Genomic DNA, 14,635 nt, shown 5'->3' on the forward strand with positions numbered 1-14,635 from the left:
TATGATCGTCGAGAAAGGGATACGAAAGCGCACGCGCGGGAGGGGGGCGTGTAGTCATTTTTGCTTTAACGGGACGGCGGATTTTATAGCCGAGGGAGCTGTTGTAAATAAATGTTGTAAATAAAAGGGCTATAGCCATACAACACATCTACTACTAGTTTACGTAGTGATCCCAATTTATTAGATTTACCCAACGCGATAAACCATAAGCTAAGAATGGAGTTGTTGACTGAGAATGGAATTTTTTGCGACTAAAAAGTTATGAGTTTGTTGTTCTGTGTACTGAGCAAACGCAGCCAAAATATGTTAGCTGGCTATTCAGCAACTACTTCGTGCAGGGGCCGTCCAAATACTGAAAGGAAACTTATAAGCATACTTTGAAAGCTGCTTTCATTGTTTCTGTGCTCCCCCTATTCATTTATCTTCAGTCTTCAAACTTCTTGTGTCAAGCCAAGGTACGTTGAACTACCATACTATATAAACATGCTAATCCAGAAATTCTTACTTTTTGTATTGATCCCACCCAATCTAAGATTAATCTATCTCAGCTATGTGCTATGAGGATAAAATTGAAGAACGTGGTGCTCCAGACATTGTAGCTAATCTAGATAGTGTAAATATAATGGATAGCTGGATTTCTCTAATTTATATGCAATTGCTGTAGAAGTGTTATTGGAGCCAGTTCAAGAAAAAGGTGGTGCTTGTATATGCCACAAGTGTGAAGGTACCCTAAATTCTTTCTCTGTCTAGTTCTGTCCAACTCTAGGAGGCAGTGTTCATCTCCGTTTCTTTGCCGAGGGAGACAGCGCATTACACCAGTGCTCAATAGTGGATTCATATACTGAGTATTATTATGATTGGATCATGTTACATTAAACAATCCTGTGAATTGATTTTTTTTTCTTACTGCACTGGGTGAATTTGGCTATTTTGACTTATATCATGACATGGGTTAACCCAGTGAATTGCAGTTTAAACCATAAACCTTTAAATGAAGCATGCTTTAGTGTGCTGTGTGAAGCCTATCAACAATTGAAAGAGTAAAAAATGGTGTTAATCTAGTAAAACAGCTTTGAATCAATTAACAAGTAAATGTAGGCTTCAATTACAATTACAATTTATTCGATTTATAGACCGCCCCCTCTCCCCGAAGGGACTTCAGAATAATATAATATAGGCAGTAGATACACTTGCACAAGACAACGTTGTAGTAATAGTGAATGCATAGCTATACATCAGAGTTGAAATATTAGTCTTTGCCAAGATTGGATTTCTTTTTGGAAACTATTTCACTACCAACCTAGTATTGTCAGTACTTCAACACAAGGGAGTAAGGTTTTCTGGTGTAAGGGAGGGGGATCAAGAAATAGGAATAATGCAATATAAAACAATATAGCCAACCAAGCCAGGTAGGCCAATCACAAACGCAAACTATTAAGACAAGTAGGACAAGCTGCAACATATGAAAAGCTAGCAAACCCACTTCTTTCTGTCAAAGTACTGTTAATGTTATTTAGGTTGGTAATGAACTGTCTGCAAGAAAACTCAAATCCTAACATAAGGGTAGGACTTTGCAGCTTGATCCAAGCAGTTTTCTTAGCACCCGTAGGAAAGTATTAAAGCTAGATTCCCTTATAGATCGCCCTATTGACAGTCAGTCCTGCCTGGCCATCTTGATTCACTTTCAAGATTAGCTATATGCTGCCCCACACATTGCAATTAATTACTGTTCTGCAGTAATTTAACCTGCATTTGTGCTTTATTTTTTAATGCTGTTATATGTTATTCCATTTTCTAGTTGAATTGTAAGTTCTTGTCATTCTGTTCTAAAGGGGAAAAAAAGTTACCAAGATACCAATTACCAAGATAAATGGTATAAGAAAACCTAAATAGCTCATGATTGCTGTTGAATAAGATATACTCAAACTTATGGTTTCCCAACATATAGTGGCAACTGAAATTTAGTTTGGATCTATTCTTTACTATTTTTATTCTATCATGACTTAAAATATTGATTTTTAAAACAGATCACCTTTTATATTTCAGATCAAAACATTCAGATTTATATAAGGTTTATAAATTCTTTGTCTCTTCAACTGTATATTGAGTATTAACAGACTATAATTGAAAATTACTGTTACTGAATAAATTTTACAGTTATTATGGATTTTTTTTATTGTTCATGGTTTTATTGGTTTTTAATATTTGTTAAGCTGCCCAGAGTCACCTCAAAGTGAGATGGGTGACAAATAAATCTAAATAAGTTAATAATATAGATAATACTGTAATAGCTTCTTACATTTCAGCAGAAAGTCTAATTGAATGAATAATAGATAAAACATTTTAAATATTTACATTTTTTTAGCCTCTGAAGAACCTGGTCATCCTAGACTCTAGAATATTACTCCCATCAGAGATATCCAATTCAGAATAAGTCATAATTGTAGAACAGTGAAACCAACAGTAATAAAGAAGTCTTATGTAACAATTAGTTGAGGTTTAAGAAGTAAATTTAAATATTTATTAAAATATATTACATACAATCTCTAGCAATTTGTATTGCTACTTAGAAGTCAATTGACATATTTGTCAATTTGTGCATATCATTATGAAAGATTCCATCTGTTTACATATACAGGAAACATTTGGTAACACTGCTATAGATTTATTCAAGTTTAGAACATTCCTTTGTCCCACTGGGCAATATTTGCTAGCTAATACAAAAATTTGTTGAACTAATCACTTTCACAATGGCAGGTGACTTCAGTTCAGCTTCTTGCTAAGTGTTTCTTTTAAATGGAGTATGTTTAAGCGCCCCGCTCCCCCATCTCTGTTCAGTACCATCATGAGAAGTGTGTCCATTTAGATCATATTTTTAAAATCTAGCACATCATCAAATGGGCATAAACTATGTATGAGATCATCTTCCATAGTTTAGACTTAAAATGTTTTCTTTCAAATTAACCATTGTAATTTAGCAAGCTTATACCCTCCATAATAAGCAAACGGCAGCTAAGACCTGATTTCATCCAAGCTGAGTTCATTTGTAAAACTTTTGCTTATTAAGCCTGACAATAGAATAACCTCTAAGGCATGTATGATGTTTTGGCTGTGTACATGAGAAAAAAGCAAGCAAGTTTCTAATTGCCCTTTAGGAGCCCTGGCCATTCATGCTTCTCTTTCCCTCAACCTAACTTCATTATATTTTCATAAAAATATTTTGAGTTTTAGTCCAATTTAGTTTGAGGGTAGTTTGAAAACTTTATTAAAGTGGATTGTATTTCTCAAGAAATTATTTTAGAGAGAAATTAGTGTATTACTGTTATTATGTAAACAAGCATTAAATATAATTTGATAGCATGTGAAGGGGAAATGGGAGGAAGTTAGGGGTGTCTAAACAACTAAACAGTGGGAGCTGATGAAAATTAGCTAATGTAATTAAGTTTATTAATCAAATTTCTATTGTAAGACAATTGGTCACATAGATAGTATAAAACCAGGTAGTATCAAGGCTTTTTTTGTAACACTAAATTGCCCATGTTCAAATATACCAATATCAGGAATGAGAAAAGAGTAGAATTAATTTCACAGGTGAAATATTAGCCAATCATTGGTAGGTTTAGCATCTCCTGGAATTCTTATGTAATAGTAGATAGAATCTAATAAGGTTTTGCAAGATGGTTTTGTTCCTGGCTAAGAAAATGTATTCAGAATAGTTATCCCTTAATAAATAATTGTTAACAAACTTATGTTTGTTGAATTTAACACAGTATAGGACAAGAAAACCAGTTTTCGAAACGTGGTGGGGAAACAATCCATATGAAACTGTGAAGCACTTGCACAAAGTATGCCTTCAGGATTTTCTTACACTCATAAGCATTTTTCATTAGCATCTATTACGGTTATTAAAACTATTTTTCCTACACTGGAAATGCCATAGACTGCAACTTTTTCATGTCATTGTTATTTAACTTCATTTTACATGTCTCTGTTTACATCATATCTATCCTTGTAAGGATAGCACTTCATGCAACTAATGAAAAGGATTCCATCCCATAAAAACTTGTGTCATTACAAGTCATTAAGTTAATATTTGAGCAACTTTTTCTTATATATTATATGTACCATGCTCATCATAAGTGGACATTTTTCCCAATATGGAATGCTCTATATACTTTTCATATACCATTGTGCTTTTTGGTATTAATATCCCATCAAATACTTTTATACTGCACTTTAAATTAATTCTCCAGTCCAATGTCAAGTGAGTATTTAAACAGAAAGGTGACATACTTCTTTCCCTTTCATGATCCATCAAAAATCCATTAATTAAAACATAGCTAACAGTGGGAAGTATAAATCATTACACAGACGCATCGTACCCTAAACCAAAACGTTTAAAATAAATCATAAAATGTAGACCCGTTATACCATACACAGAATTAATATACAATAACATATATTCAAAATTTAGCAGAGGTTTACATAGGTAAAGACTATATACCCCAAAAGGCTTCTATAATTACTGCTTGTACAAAATTGATTATATAAACAGTAGAAATATAAGCCAAAATAATATAAAATGCTCTTAATGCTTTATGTAGTGGGTTCTCGTTAGTAAACTATCCTCAGTTATTTATGCTACATTCCAAAGCAATTTGGTTATAATCCAGTGGCTGGCAGAATAGGCTGACTGAACAGTAGTTGGCAAATACATTACTCTTCTTTTAATCAATTGGGACAGATGGGAAGGCAGTGTCTACCATACCACACCAATATGAATATGATATACTAAAACACATGCTATAATCAGAAAAAGAACACATAATTCCTCTTTAGGACAAAATAATGTGTCTCTGGTAGCTGAAGAAATTTTTTGGGCAGCAGCAGAAAATTGATTTCTTCTTTAGGATCTAGTCAGTTAAATCTAAAATTTAATAACTTAGCAAATCAACATATGTGGAATAAAAAAAACAGAAATCTGTACAAGATTTTTGCAAAAGCATACATTTTATGTCATAATTTTTCATCCAAAAATTGGAATGAGGAATGAAGGATTCTCAGTCTCCACGATTACTTTGATTAAAACAATGTAATTGCTAAATAGTGTGAGCATGTTTTAAGATTATTTTTTAGATTCATCTGTACTGATATTAACCTTAAATGTTGGTAGCTTGTTTTATCTATTTGTTAAAGATATATCAAAAGTTATTTTACAAATTCTTGGGACAATTACCTAAAATGATTACTATTATGAACTTTCTGTAAGCACAATCTCTAAACCAAGAATATTATTTTTGCCAAGTAAAACAAAAATAAGGAATAGTGTGTAAATAATATTAATTGATGACAATATATTATGTATGTATTTTTTAAGTTTAATTCCAAGAAGGGCATTTTGTAAAAACAGTCAAAGGCAGCATTCTGATTAAACCCAAGCCAGTTAGGTCAGAGGTATTTAAGAGAAATGAACGCATGTGCCTCTCTCGTTACAGTCTTCCAGATTCCATACTATTACAACATTAAGAGCGTCTCGGCATCAACACAAAATATGATACAGGATCGTGTGAACACGGGGACCACAAGTTTTATTTTAAATCTTGTTACTAGTTTGATGACAAAGAATGCTGCTGGTGTAAGGTCCTTTCAAGCTTTGGATATTGATCAACAAAATTCTTACAGGTTTTTGTGGTACATCAACAAGATGAACTAGTTTGCCAACTAATCTCTATTTTAATATTTAAATTAGAACAATACAACAATTAAAAAAAGATCAGTGCTTCTGGTGGCAATGTCCAAGCCACGTCAAACTGAATATCTTCTAAAATAAAGATGTAAAAATCTACACTTCAGCATTGAAAGTGCAATACAGTGGTCTTTCATGAATAAAGGAGCAGTGGTTACTCACAATAAAAGCTTTGAATAAGGTAGATTGTTTTCATTTATGTATCAATTCTGATGTATCATCAGAATGTATCCATTCTGATATAAAATATATCATAAGCTTAAACTGATTACAATCTACATTCAACTAAAGCTTCACAATAAGCTTAATGGAATGAACAATGAGAATGTAGAAAAAACACTTTCAAACCTAATGAAAAGAATAAAGGACAAAGTTTTTTTAAATAACTGAACATATGTAGTGTGAATTAAGAAAAAAAGGACCCTCTGATTACTTGCACTGTTTTTAATGAACTCAAAAGAATTGTAAAACTTAGTCCATGTCCATTTCTTCGGATGATTTAGGCTGCTGGCAACTATCGTCTAATTTAGTATCAGAGCTGCTTTGTCCATTCATTGGCCTGTTTTGTTCACTATTAGATTTTCCTTGATCTTTAGACAGTGGTTCTGCTTTGGACTTAGGTTTGTAAATAATTGGATTACATAAATTGTCCAGTTCCTATTAGAAAAAAATAATTATAATTACCATGCAAGTAACATAATGGCCTGTGAAATTGATTACAATGTAAAATACAGGAAATAAGCTTAGCAGCAAAATTATAAAATTGTCCATAATTAGAATAAAAAACAACACAATAACATAGAAGTCAACATGAGTGGTCTGTAATAAGGAAACTTCCTTACATGTTCTTAAATTTTGAAAATAGATGTGGGTTGTTGTTGTTTTTTACTGTTTTTTCTTCCAACAGCAAAAGCACATACATTAACCTGTTTCCCCAAAAATAAGCCCTCCCCGGGTAATAAACCCAATCAGGCTTTTGAGCACCTGTGCTAAAATAATCCCTCATCCCAAAATAAGCTCTCCCAAAAAATATTGCAACACAGCAGCAGCCATGATGTGACCAAGCTCGCCGCCTCCTGCACTTCAAAAATAAGAAGACTCTCTGAAAATAAGGCCAAGGATTATTTCAGAGGTCAAAACAAAATTAAGACCCTGTCTTATTTTCAGTGAAACATGGTAGATGAATATTTTAGCTTTAATAGATTAATAATAGAAATCTCTTCTGTCAATGGAATAAAAAAAAGTCATGGATCAAACCATATTCTCCTTCTGATTTAAATATACTTGCTATGCTAGCATCTGAATTTAACACTTGTGAACTAGTTTGGGATAGGGATTAAAGTGCTGGCCTACAAATCAGGACAGTGTAAATTCTAGGCCTCCCTTAGGCATGCAAGCCACTTGGATAATTTGGAGCAGACTCTTTCTCTCAACTCAACACACCTCATAGGGTTGTTGGGGGAAATGGGAGGCTATTCACTGCCTATATAAAAACATCATCACCTAGAAAACCTTGTTTACATATGAAGAGGTATAGCAGATTGAGCTACACCATATCCATTTCTGTGGAAACTTAAGAAATATATATTTGCTATAGTTCTCTTTTGCCACAACATATTTGTGTCCTGATATCATTTGAAATACTAAACTACCGCATTCTTGGGCTAATTCATCCTATTTTTCCATTAGAATAATTCAATCCCAAAGTTAATTTACCTTAGATTTTGCTTTTATTTCTGCCACCTTAATAATAGGATCCTGTGTCAAACTCAGTCTGTGCTGTATATGCATCTTTGAGCTCAACCAGTTCATAGTTTCACTGGCAAATTTTTCAACCTTTTCCATATCAACAGGATCAATGTGATCATATTTTTTATCCTACAGAGAAAATAGTTAAAATTAGCATTCAATAAATAATAAACAATAGGTTTATCCCATAATGGATTATAGAAGAGTTGATTTTATAGATTTGTTACTTGAAAAAAAATCTGTTAAAGAGAGATAATTATCTATTTAAAGGAATATGAAAATACAACTTTATTTATTGTTTGGATTTAGAAATTCCTGTTTCAAGTGGAGGTAGATATTGGTATCACAAGCCCAAATTATCTGATACATCTAATTTTGAAAATTAGATTTCAATTTTATATACATTTATTGAAAATGTCCATATAATGTACATTATTTCTGAACAATTATTATTAAAAAAACATGCACTGCCCTACCTTATTTTCGTATTCTTCTAGAGCTTTCATAAGCATCTGGAGTTTATTTTCTAAATCAAATAAAGCTTTTGGTCTTTCTTCATATTCCTTATATCTATCATGAATAGGGCCACCAAATTTCTAGAAATATAGAAAAAATATTGTAGAAGTACTCATTAAAATGTAGAAAAAATATAAATGAAGATAATTTTTAAATAATTGATCAGAACTACTTCTAAATGATAGTCACCATATGAAAAAAATCAAGAAAATAGATCACATATGACATCCAACAAGCCTATATCTTAATTGTGTGGGAATACTAGAATAGGTAGTTGAATTCATTGCTTAAAGCAGGAAATCCAATGCTGCTCTCTCACATATTCCACTATCAACTATAGTTTGGAACAGCTGCTATTCCAATCCCCTGGTAGAGAGGCAGGATACAAATGAATCAAACACAGCAAAAGATCTAAAAAGCATATAATGCTCAAGACAGTGAGATGAGATGAAGATAAAAGTGGCCTGGTAGTGGTAAATAGAAAGAAAATACTGTATAAGATATAGTGCCGTGTGCGGGTGGGGGGATCAACTACTGAACAAAACAAATGATAGTTAAAGAGGAAAAAATGCAGACCCAACAGGAGCTCCTTCATAGTGGACAAAGAAGAGAACAATAAACAAAGCAACGTTGTTATTCCATGCATTGCAGAAATATTGGAAAAGTTCAGGAGGCTCTTCAGCCAACACAACATATGTGCACACTTCAAACCCAACAATACACTAAGGCAGAAGCTTGTCCAGCCCAAAGATAAAACACCCAGACACAAACTGAGCAACATGGTATATGCAGTACAATGCAGTGAGCCATGTGCAGATCTGTACATTGGTGAAACAAAGCAACCATTTCATAAATGCATGGCACAACATAGGAGAACAAACCCATCAGGACTAGATTCATCAGTCCATCTGCATTTAAAAGACAAAGGCAACTCTTTTGAAAACAGCAGTCCACATTTTGCAGAGAGAGGACCACTGGCTTGAAAGAGAGGTCAAAGAGGACATCTATGTTAAAATTGAACAGGCCCCTCTCAACAGACAGTGAAGGATGCAACATCACCTATCTCCACTCTACAACACAGTCCTTTCAACGGTTCCAAGAAGGCTCCACATCCATTTGCACTATTCAGGTGACCCTGGTGACTCAGATAAACCTCCAGGTAGCCTCAACTACTCTAAAAGAATGCAAATGATCAGCTGTCTGCAAGGAGTATAAATCCTTCCATTCTCCACCATCCAGTCAGAGCTGAAGAAGCTTCTTGGATGAGAAGCAAAGCATCTTCAAAGATAAAGTCCAGTTGCCTCTTGAAAAAGCACCTTTGGGAGAATGGAAAGCTTACTTTCATTTCCTGAAGTTTTTCCACATATACATGTTTTGGCTGGTCCTCTCCATCTTCATAAAGCCAGTTTTCTATATCCTCTAACATTAATGTTATTTGTCTTGAATCCTAGAGGCAAAAGAGTACATCATATAATAAGCCATTGATTTTTATCATTTTAAATTAGTGAAAAAATAGTTCTATAATAATATTTTGCTACTTACACTGAGTTACAGTAATAAGATTATAACCAAACAATCTTTTGTAAGCTCTTATTTCTACACCATTCATAAAGAATAAATAACAGTAACTCCAATGTAAGAGGTAGGGCTTCATGCTATTTAATATTTTAAAGTTAACTTGGAGGCAAATAATACATTTACTAGAAGTATATACTATAAATAGAGCTTCCTTGGTTTTAGTTATTTAAGGAATACCATAGTCGAGCTTTAAGCCCCTCCTACACACTTCTGCATCAACACTTGCAGTAAATGTTAATAGGCAAATCTAATATAAATATAAATTAGATCTAAATCAAATGGTCAATTTATCAACAACACAGGTAAACCATAATTCTATTTAAGCTTTTTTCATAGAAATATCTGGTTTAATTCTATACATAATAATGACAATATATCTGGAATTTACTATATTTAAGTCTGAATACACACTACTTTTCTTGCCAAAGTGTGCAGGAAGAGATTTTAATGAATATAATATCAAAGTTTATATTTCTGTGGGTATATCGTAAACACCAAGAACATGGATCTTAAAAAATTGAAACTGTCATTAAAACAAGCTTTGTTTGAATGCTTAAACAAGCAAAGACAATTTTTGTAGGATTGAAAATACCTACACATATGAATATGTTCTTCTTAAAAAGTTCATAATTTACTAAAAAAATGAAGGCTTCTAACCAAAGGAAATTCTGCCCACTATCCCACCAGTAATTCATGTAAAGGTGAGTGAATTCAACTATGATGAGAAGGATTACTGTTTTATTTTTGTTTCCTTCTGCTTTTTCTTCTTTTGATTATTGCTGATGCTCATGCTACTAGAATGGAACATTTCAATAAATTATACTAGCCCAATACAATGGAAAAGATGCTACGAAAGAACAAACAAGAAATGCTTGATTTTTGCGTCTAGTCCATGCCTGACATTCCTCAAGGCCTCCAGAAATGTATATTACGGTTTTAATGAACATTCTTTAATCATTAAAACAGTAATTTTATTTACATTTTCTTCTTAAATAGCATTGAGTTTAACTTTTAGTTTAATGGAGATTCATCCATTGTCTGCCTTCATGTGTCAGTGAGGAGAAAACCTTGAAGGATTTAGAAACTTTTAAGTAATAAAATGGAGAAATTTAACAATCTTCCCTCCCCCCCACCAAAGGGAAAAAAACCCTCAAAATTCACAGGTTTTTAGAAATTTATGTCAAACTTATGAGAAACTCTAGTAATGTTTAGGAGTGTTTGGACTGATTTATAAAGTAAAATAGTTATAATCAATGCAAGCTCAAATTTATCTTAATTTACCCCGCTGACAATATTAACATTGACAATATAATTAGAAATATAACTAGAACCAACTCACTGCAATGCTTTATTACAGATGCAGCCATTTTAATACTATTGTTATTTTAAAGGACTTCATCATGTTATAGTTTCATGAGAATTCTTACATCTTCAGTTATGAATTTTTCATAGACGCCACAAAGCTTATCTCTCAAATCATACACATATTCTTCAACAGCATTTTTGGCATCGTTTTTCTCCTTCTCCAGAATGTCTTGCATTATCATCTTCCCCTGCAGCAAATAAAAGAGTTCAGATAACTTAATCACAAATATGCACAGTTGATTTTTCCCCTTGAAATACATCTATATTCTTCCACCTCAAATTACTGGATTTACAAGTAACAAATTTTCATTTCTGCACTGATACAATTGTAATATTATTTGAGGTCTATGGTTCAAGATTTCTGCAGTTGCTTACCTCATTTTCAATGTACAAATTAATAAGATCCTGTTCAACCTGTCTATATAAGTTAACATGGATGGGTAGATCAATGCTCTTGATCTTTGTTTTGCTTGACTGATTTGCATCAATCTTATCTCCTGAAGCAGTCTGCAGAATAAGAAATTAAACTGTCATCATAACATCTGTTCCCATTGCACATAAAGATAGAATGATGAAAAAACTATACATGTATAATTTCACAGATAAAGCAATATCCTAATATGCTGCCATTTTTAATAGCCACTATATTGCAATTTCTGCATTTCAACTTCTTATGAATTTTAAAATACAAAATTTGAAAATAGAATGATTCTATTTTCCAACATTGCTTGAAAATAAATTCACCCTGAAGTGTTTTAGACTAGCAATTAAAGACCAGTTCAAACATCAATTTCTTCAAGGGTTATACATGACAAACATCCACCCTACCTCTATATAAACATGAATCCTTAACATGAAAACGAAAGTATACACTCTCCGAGTTTTATGATTTTACATATTAGGACATAGTAAAAATCATCTGGTCCTTAGCAGTTTTCAAAAGTAGTAAATACAACCTTAGATGAATAATACATGACATATTACACCATTACAAAACAAAAGCCAAATGGAGAAGCCATGTGGGAAAAACTAACTACATGTTATGATCCAACAGCTTATAGAAGCACCTTCAGCAGCAATAACTTGAAATAACCTTTCTGTATGACTTTATCAGTTTCTCACATTGTTGTGGAGTAATTTTGGGCTACTCTTTTTTACCACGTTGCTTCAATTCATTAAGCTTTGTAGATATTTGTATATGCACAGCTCTCTTGAGGTCCTGCCACGGCATTTCTGTTGAAATCTGGATTTTGACTGAACCATTGCAATTCCTTGATTCTTTTCTTTTCTCAGTCATTCAGTTGTAGATTTGCTGTTGTGCTTGGGATCATGGTTCTGTTGCATGATCCAATGTCAGCCAAGCTTTAACTAGTAGACAGATGGTCTCACATTTGACACTAGGATTCTTTGGTATACATAGTTGACTCGATGATTACAAGGTGCCAAGGGTTAATAACTATAAACAAGCCCAAATCATCACCTCTCCACCGCTGTGCTTGATGATTGGTATGAGATGTTTGTGCTGATATGCTGCGTTTGGTTTTTGCCAAATGTGGCATTGTGCATTATGGCCAAACCCACTTTAGTCTCATCTGTCCAAAGGGACAATGTTTCAGAAGTTTTGTGATTTGTTTAGATTCAACTTTGCAAACCTAAGCCATGCTGCCATGTTCTTTTTAGAGAGAAAATGCTTTCTCTTGGAAACCCTTCCAAACAAGCCATACTTGTTCAGTCTTTTTCTAATTATACTGTCATGAACTTTTAACATTTAGCATGAAAACTGAGTCCTGTACAGCAGAGTTCCCCAACTTTTCCAGCTTTCTGGCCCAGCGGTGGGGGAAGGAGATCGTTCTGTGCAAGTGGCTGGCAAGCATGCACAAGCAGCACCATTTGTGCAAGTGGAACGCATGCATGTCCACCAAATGCACCGCACTCACCTGCCATTTCCACAGCCAGATTGCAAACAGCTCATGGCCCACTAGGGGGCATTGCATGGTTTGGCCTTGGGGTGAATTTGCAAGTATGCCTACTCCTGGGAAGATTGGCAACTATTTTGAATGTTTTCCATTTGTACATAAACTTTCTCACTGTAGAATGATTGGCTTTGAATTGCTTGGAAATGGCCTTATAACCCTTCCCAGATTGATAGGCAGCACAATTGCTGCTCTTAAGATAATTGCTAATGTTTTTCCTCTGTGGCATTGTGTTAACACACACCTCACTGCTGGACACCAGCAAACCCCTAAAACTTCAGCTTTTATAGAGGCAGTCAAACTTGCTGATGATTAGCTGATCAAGCTGCTATATAGCCTCTTCTTTCTTATGGAAGCGGTAAGGATGTATTTTACTAGCTTTTCACACAAGACTTCTCCAGTTTGGCTTTCTTTTTATAAAACAAATGATGACATGGTGTGATGTGTACTGTTGTTCATCTGAAATTGTATTTACTTTTAAGAACTGATAAGGACTAGATGATTTTTACTATGTCCTGATACGTAAAAACAATAGAACTCAAAGAGAGAGTACTTTCTTTTTCACATGGCTATAAGTGAGAATGCCAACATGTCAAAGCATGGCACACTATTCTCAGAGTATTTTTCAACATTTCCTAGCACTATCAAAAGATAAACAGTCCTAATATTAGAATCTGATTTTATCATAATTTCATACATACCTTTCCTTCGGTACCTATATGATCAGTTTCCTCATCTGTTTGACTTTGTTCTATTTGGCTCTTTTGATTACCATCATCTTGATCAATCTGCATTTTAGCCTATAAAATAGAAGTTTTTAATCCCACACTAAACTTCACAGGAATTTTTATTATTCTTGTCAACAAGCAGTAGCTTTTGACAATCCAACAAGGTAAAAATGATTTAAAAATACAAATAAAAGCAATGGTACTAAATTTTGTTTATTTTTATTTATTTATCACATTTTGAAACCTCCTCTCTCCCTCACAAAAGGACTCTGTTCTTGAGATACACCATTCCCCTATCTCCATGGTTTTTAGAAAAAAAATATTGACAAGTTTTTTTGGAGGGTGGCGATGCGTGTGCCTTTGAGTCAGTCATAACTCCTGGTAACCTCATGGACAAATCCATGCAGTTGTTTTAGCAATACTTTTGGAATAGTTGGGTAAATGCCTCCTCCCTAATACAATATTATTCAGTTCCTTCAACATGGTTTCTGAAAGGAAGTGTTCATGACTGATAAATAATTGTGGCTATGAAATACAGTCTAATTACTTAATAATACAATTCTAATTATACATTACTGAGATTGTATTATTAATTACAATACTAATCAGATATTAAAAGTAAAACAACCCTCTTCAGACAAAAAGGAATTGCATTTATAACAAAGAACACTTTAAAATGTTCTATAAATAGTGAAGGAGGAAGTTTTTTTGAAAAAGAATCTTAGAAAAAGAAACGTAAAGTCTTAAATGAAAGTAAGACAGTAAAGCAGAACAATAGAAAGCTGAAAATAATCCCTAGAATTAACACCTTATTACTGTAAGAATTCACAAGCTTCAGGCAGAACATCATTATTTATTTATGAAAATTTATATTTAGCCACACAGAAAAGACCCTTCTTCTGGGTACCACCAGGTGTATCTCCCTCGGGAATGGGATCCGTAACATTCCCTGCCTCCCCGTTCTGATGGATCAGGTAGAT

The 14,635-nt window shown here is 33.5% G+C and overlaps 2 protein-coding genes across 2 annotated transcripts in view; one reads left to right on the forward strand and one right to left on the reverse strand.

The window, feature by feature from the left end:
• MFSD8 (major facilitator superfamily domain containing 8) overlaps positions 1 to 14,635 on the forward strand; it is a 253,501-nt gene that overhangs the window by 41,544 nt on the left and 197,322 nt on the right. The gene's annotated exons all lie outside the window — the stretch shown is intronic.
• HSPA4L (heat shock protein family A (Hsp70) member 4 like) overlaps positions 2,493 to 14,635 on the reverse strand; it is a 33,809-nt gene continuing 21,666 nt past the window's right edge. Inside the window, exons 13-19 of the mRNA XM_081959911.1 lie at positions 13,629 to 13,727; positions 11,330 to 11,461; positions 11,017 to 11,142; positions 9,351 to 9,458; positions 7,972 to 8,091; positions 7,463 to 7,624; positions 2,493 to 6,403 (exon numbers count right to left, since the gene is read on the reverse strand). Of these exons, the coding sequence (XP_081816037.1) occupies positions 6,218 to 6,403; positions 7,463 to 7,624; positions 7,972 to 8,091; positions 9,351 to 9,458; positions 11,017 to 11,142; positions 11,330 to 11,461; positions 13,629 to 13,727 (933 nt within the window). The 3' untranslated portion in view covers positions 2,493 to 6,217. The remainder of the gene's footprint in view (positions 6,404 to 7,462; positions 7,625 to 7,971; positions 8,092 to 9,350; positions 9,459 to 11,016; positions 11,143 to 11,329; positions 11,462 to 13,628; positions 13,728 to 14,635) is intronic.

The sequence above is a fragment of the Natrix helvetica genome (genome assembly GCF_964273705.1).
Source record: "Natrix helvetica genome assembly, chromosome: 7".
Taxonomy (NCBI): domain Eukaryota; kingdom Metazoa; phylum Chordata; class Lepidosauria; order Squamata; family Natricidae; genus Natrix; species Natrix helvetica.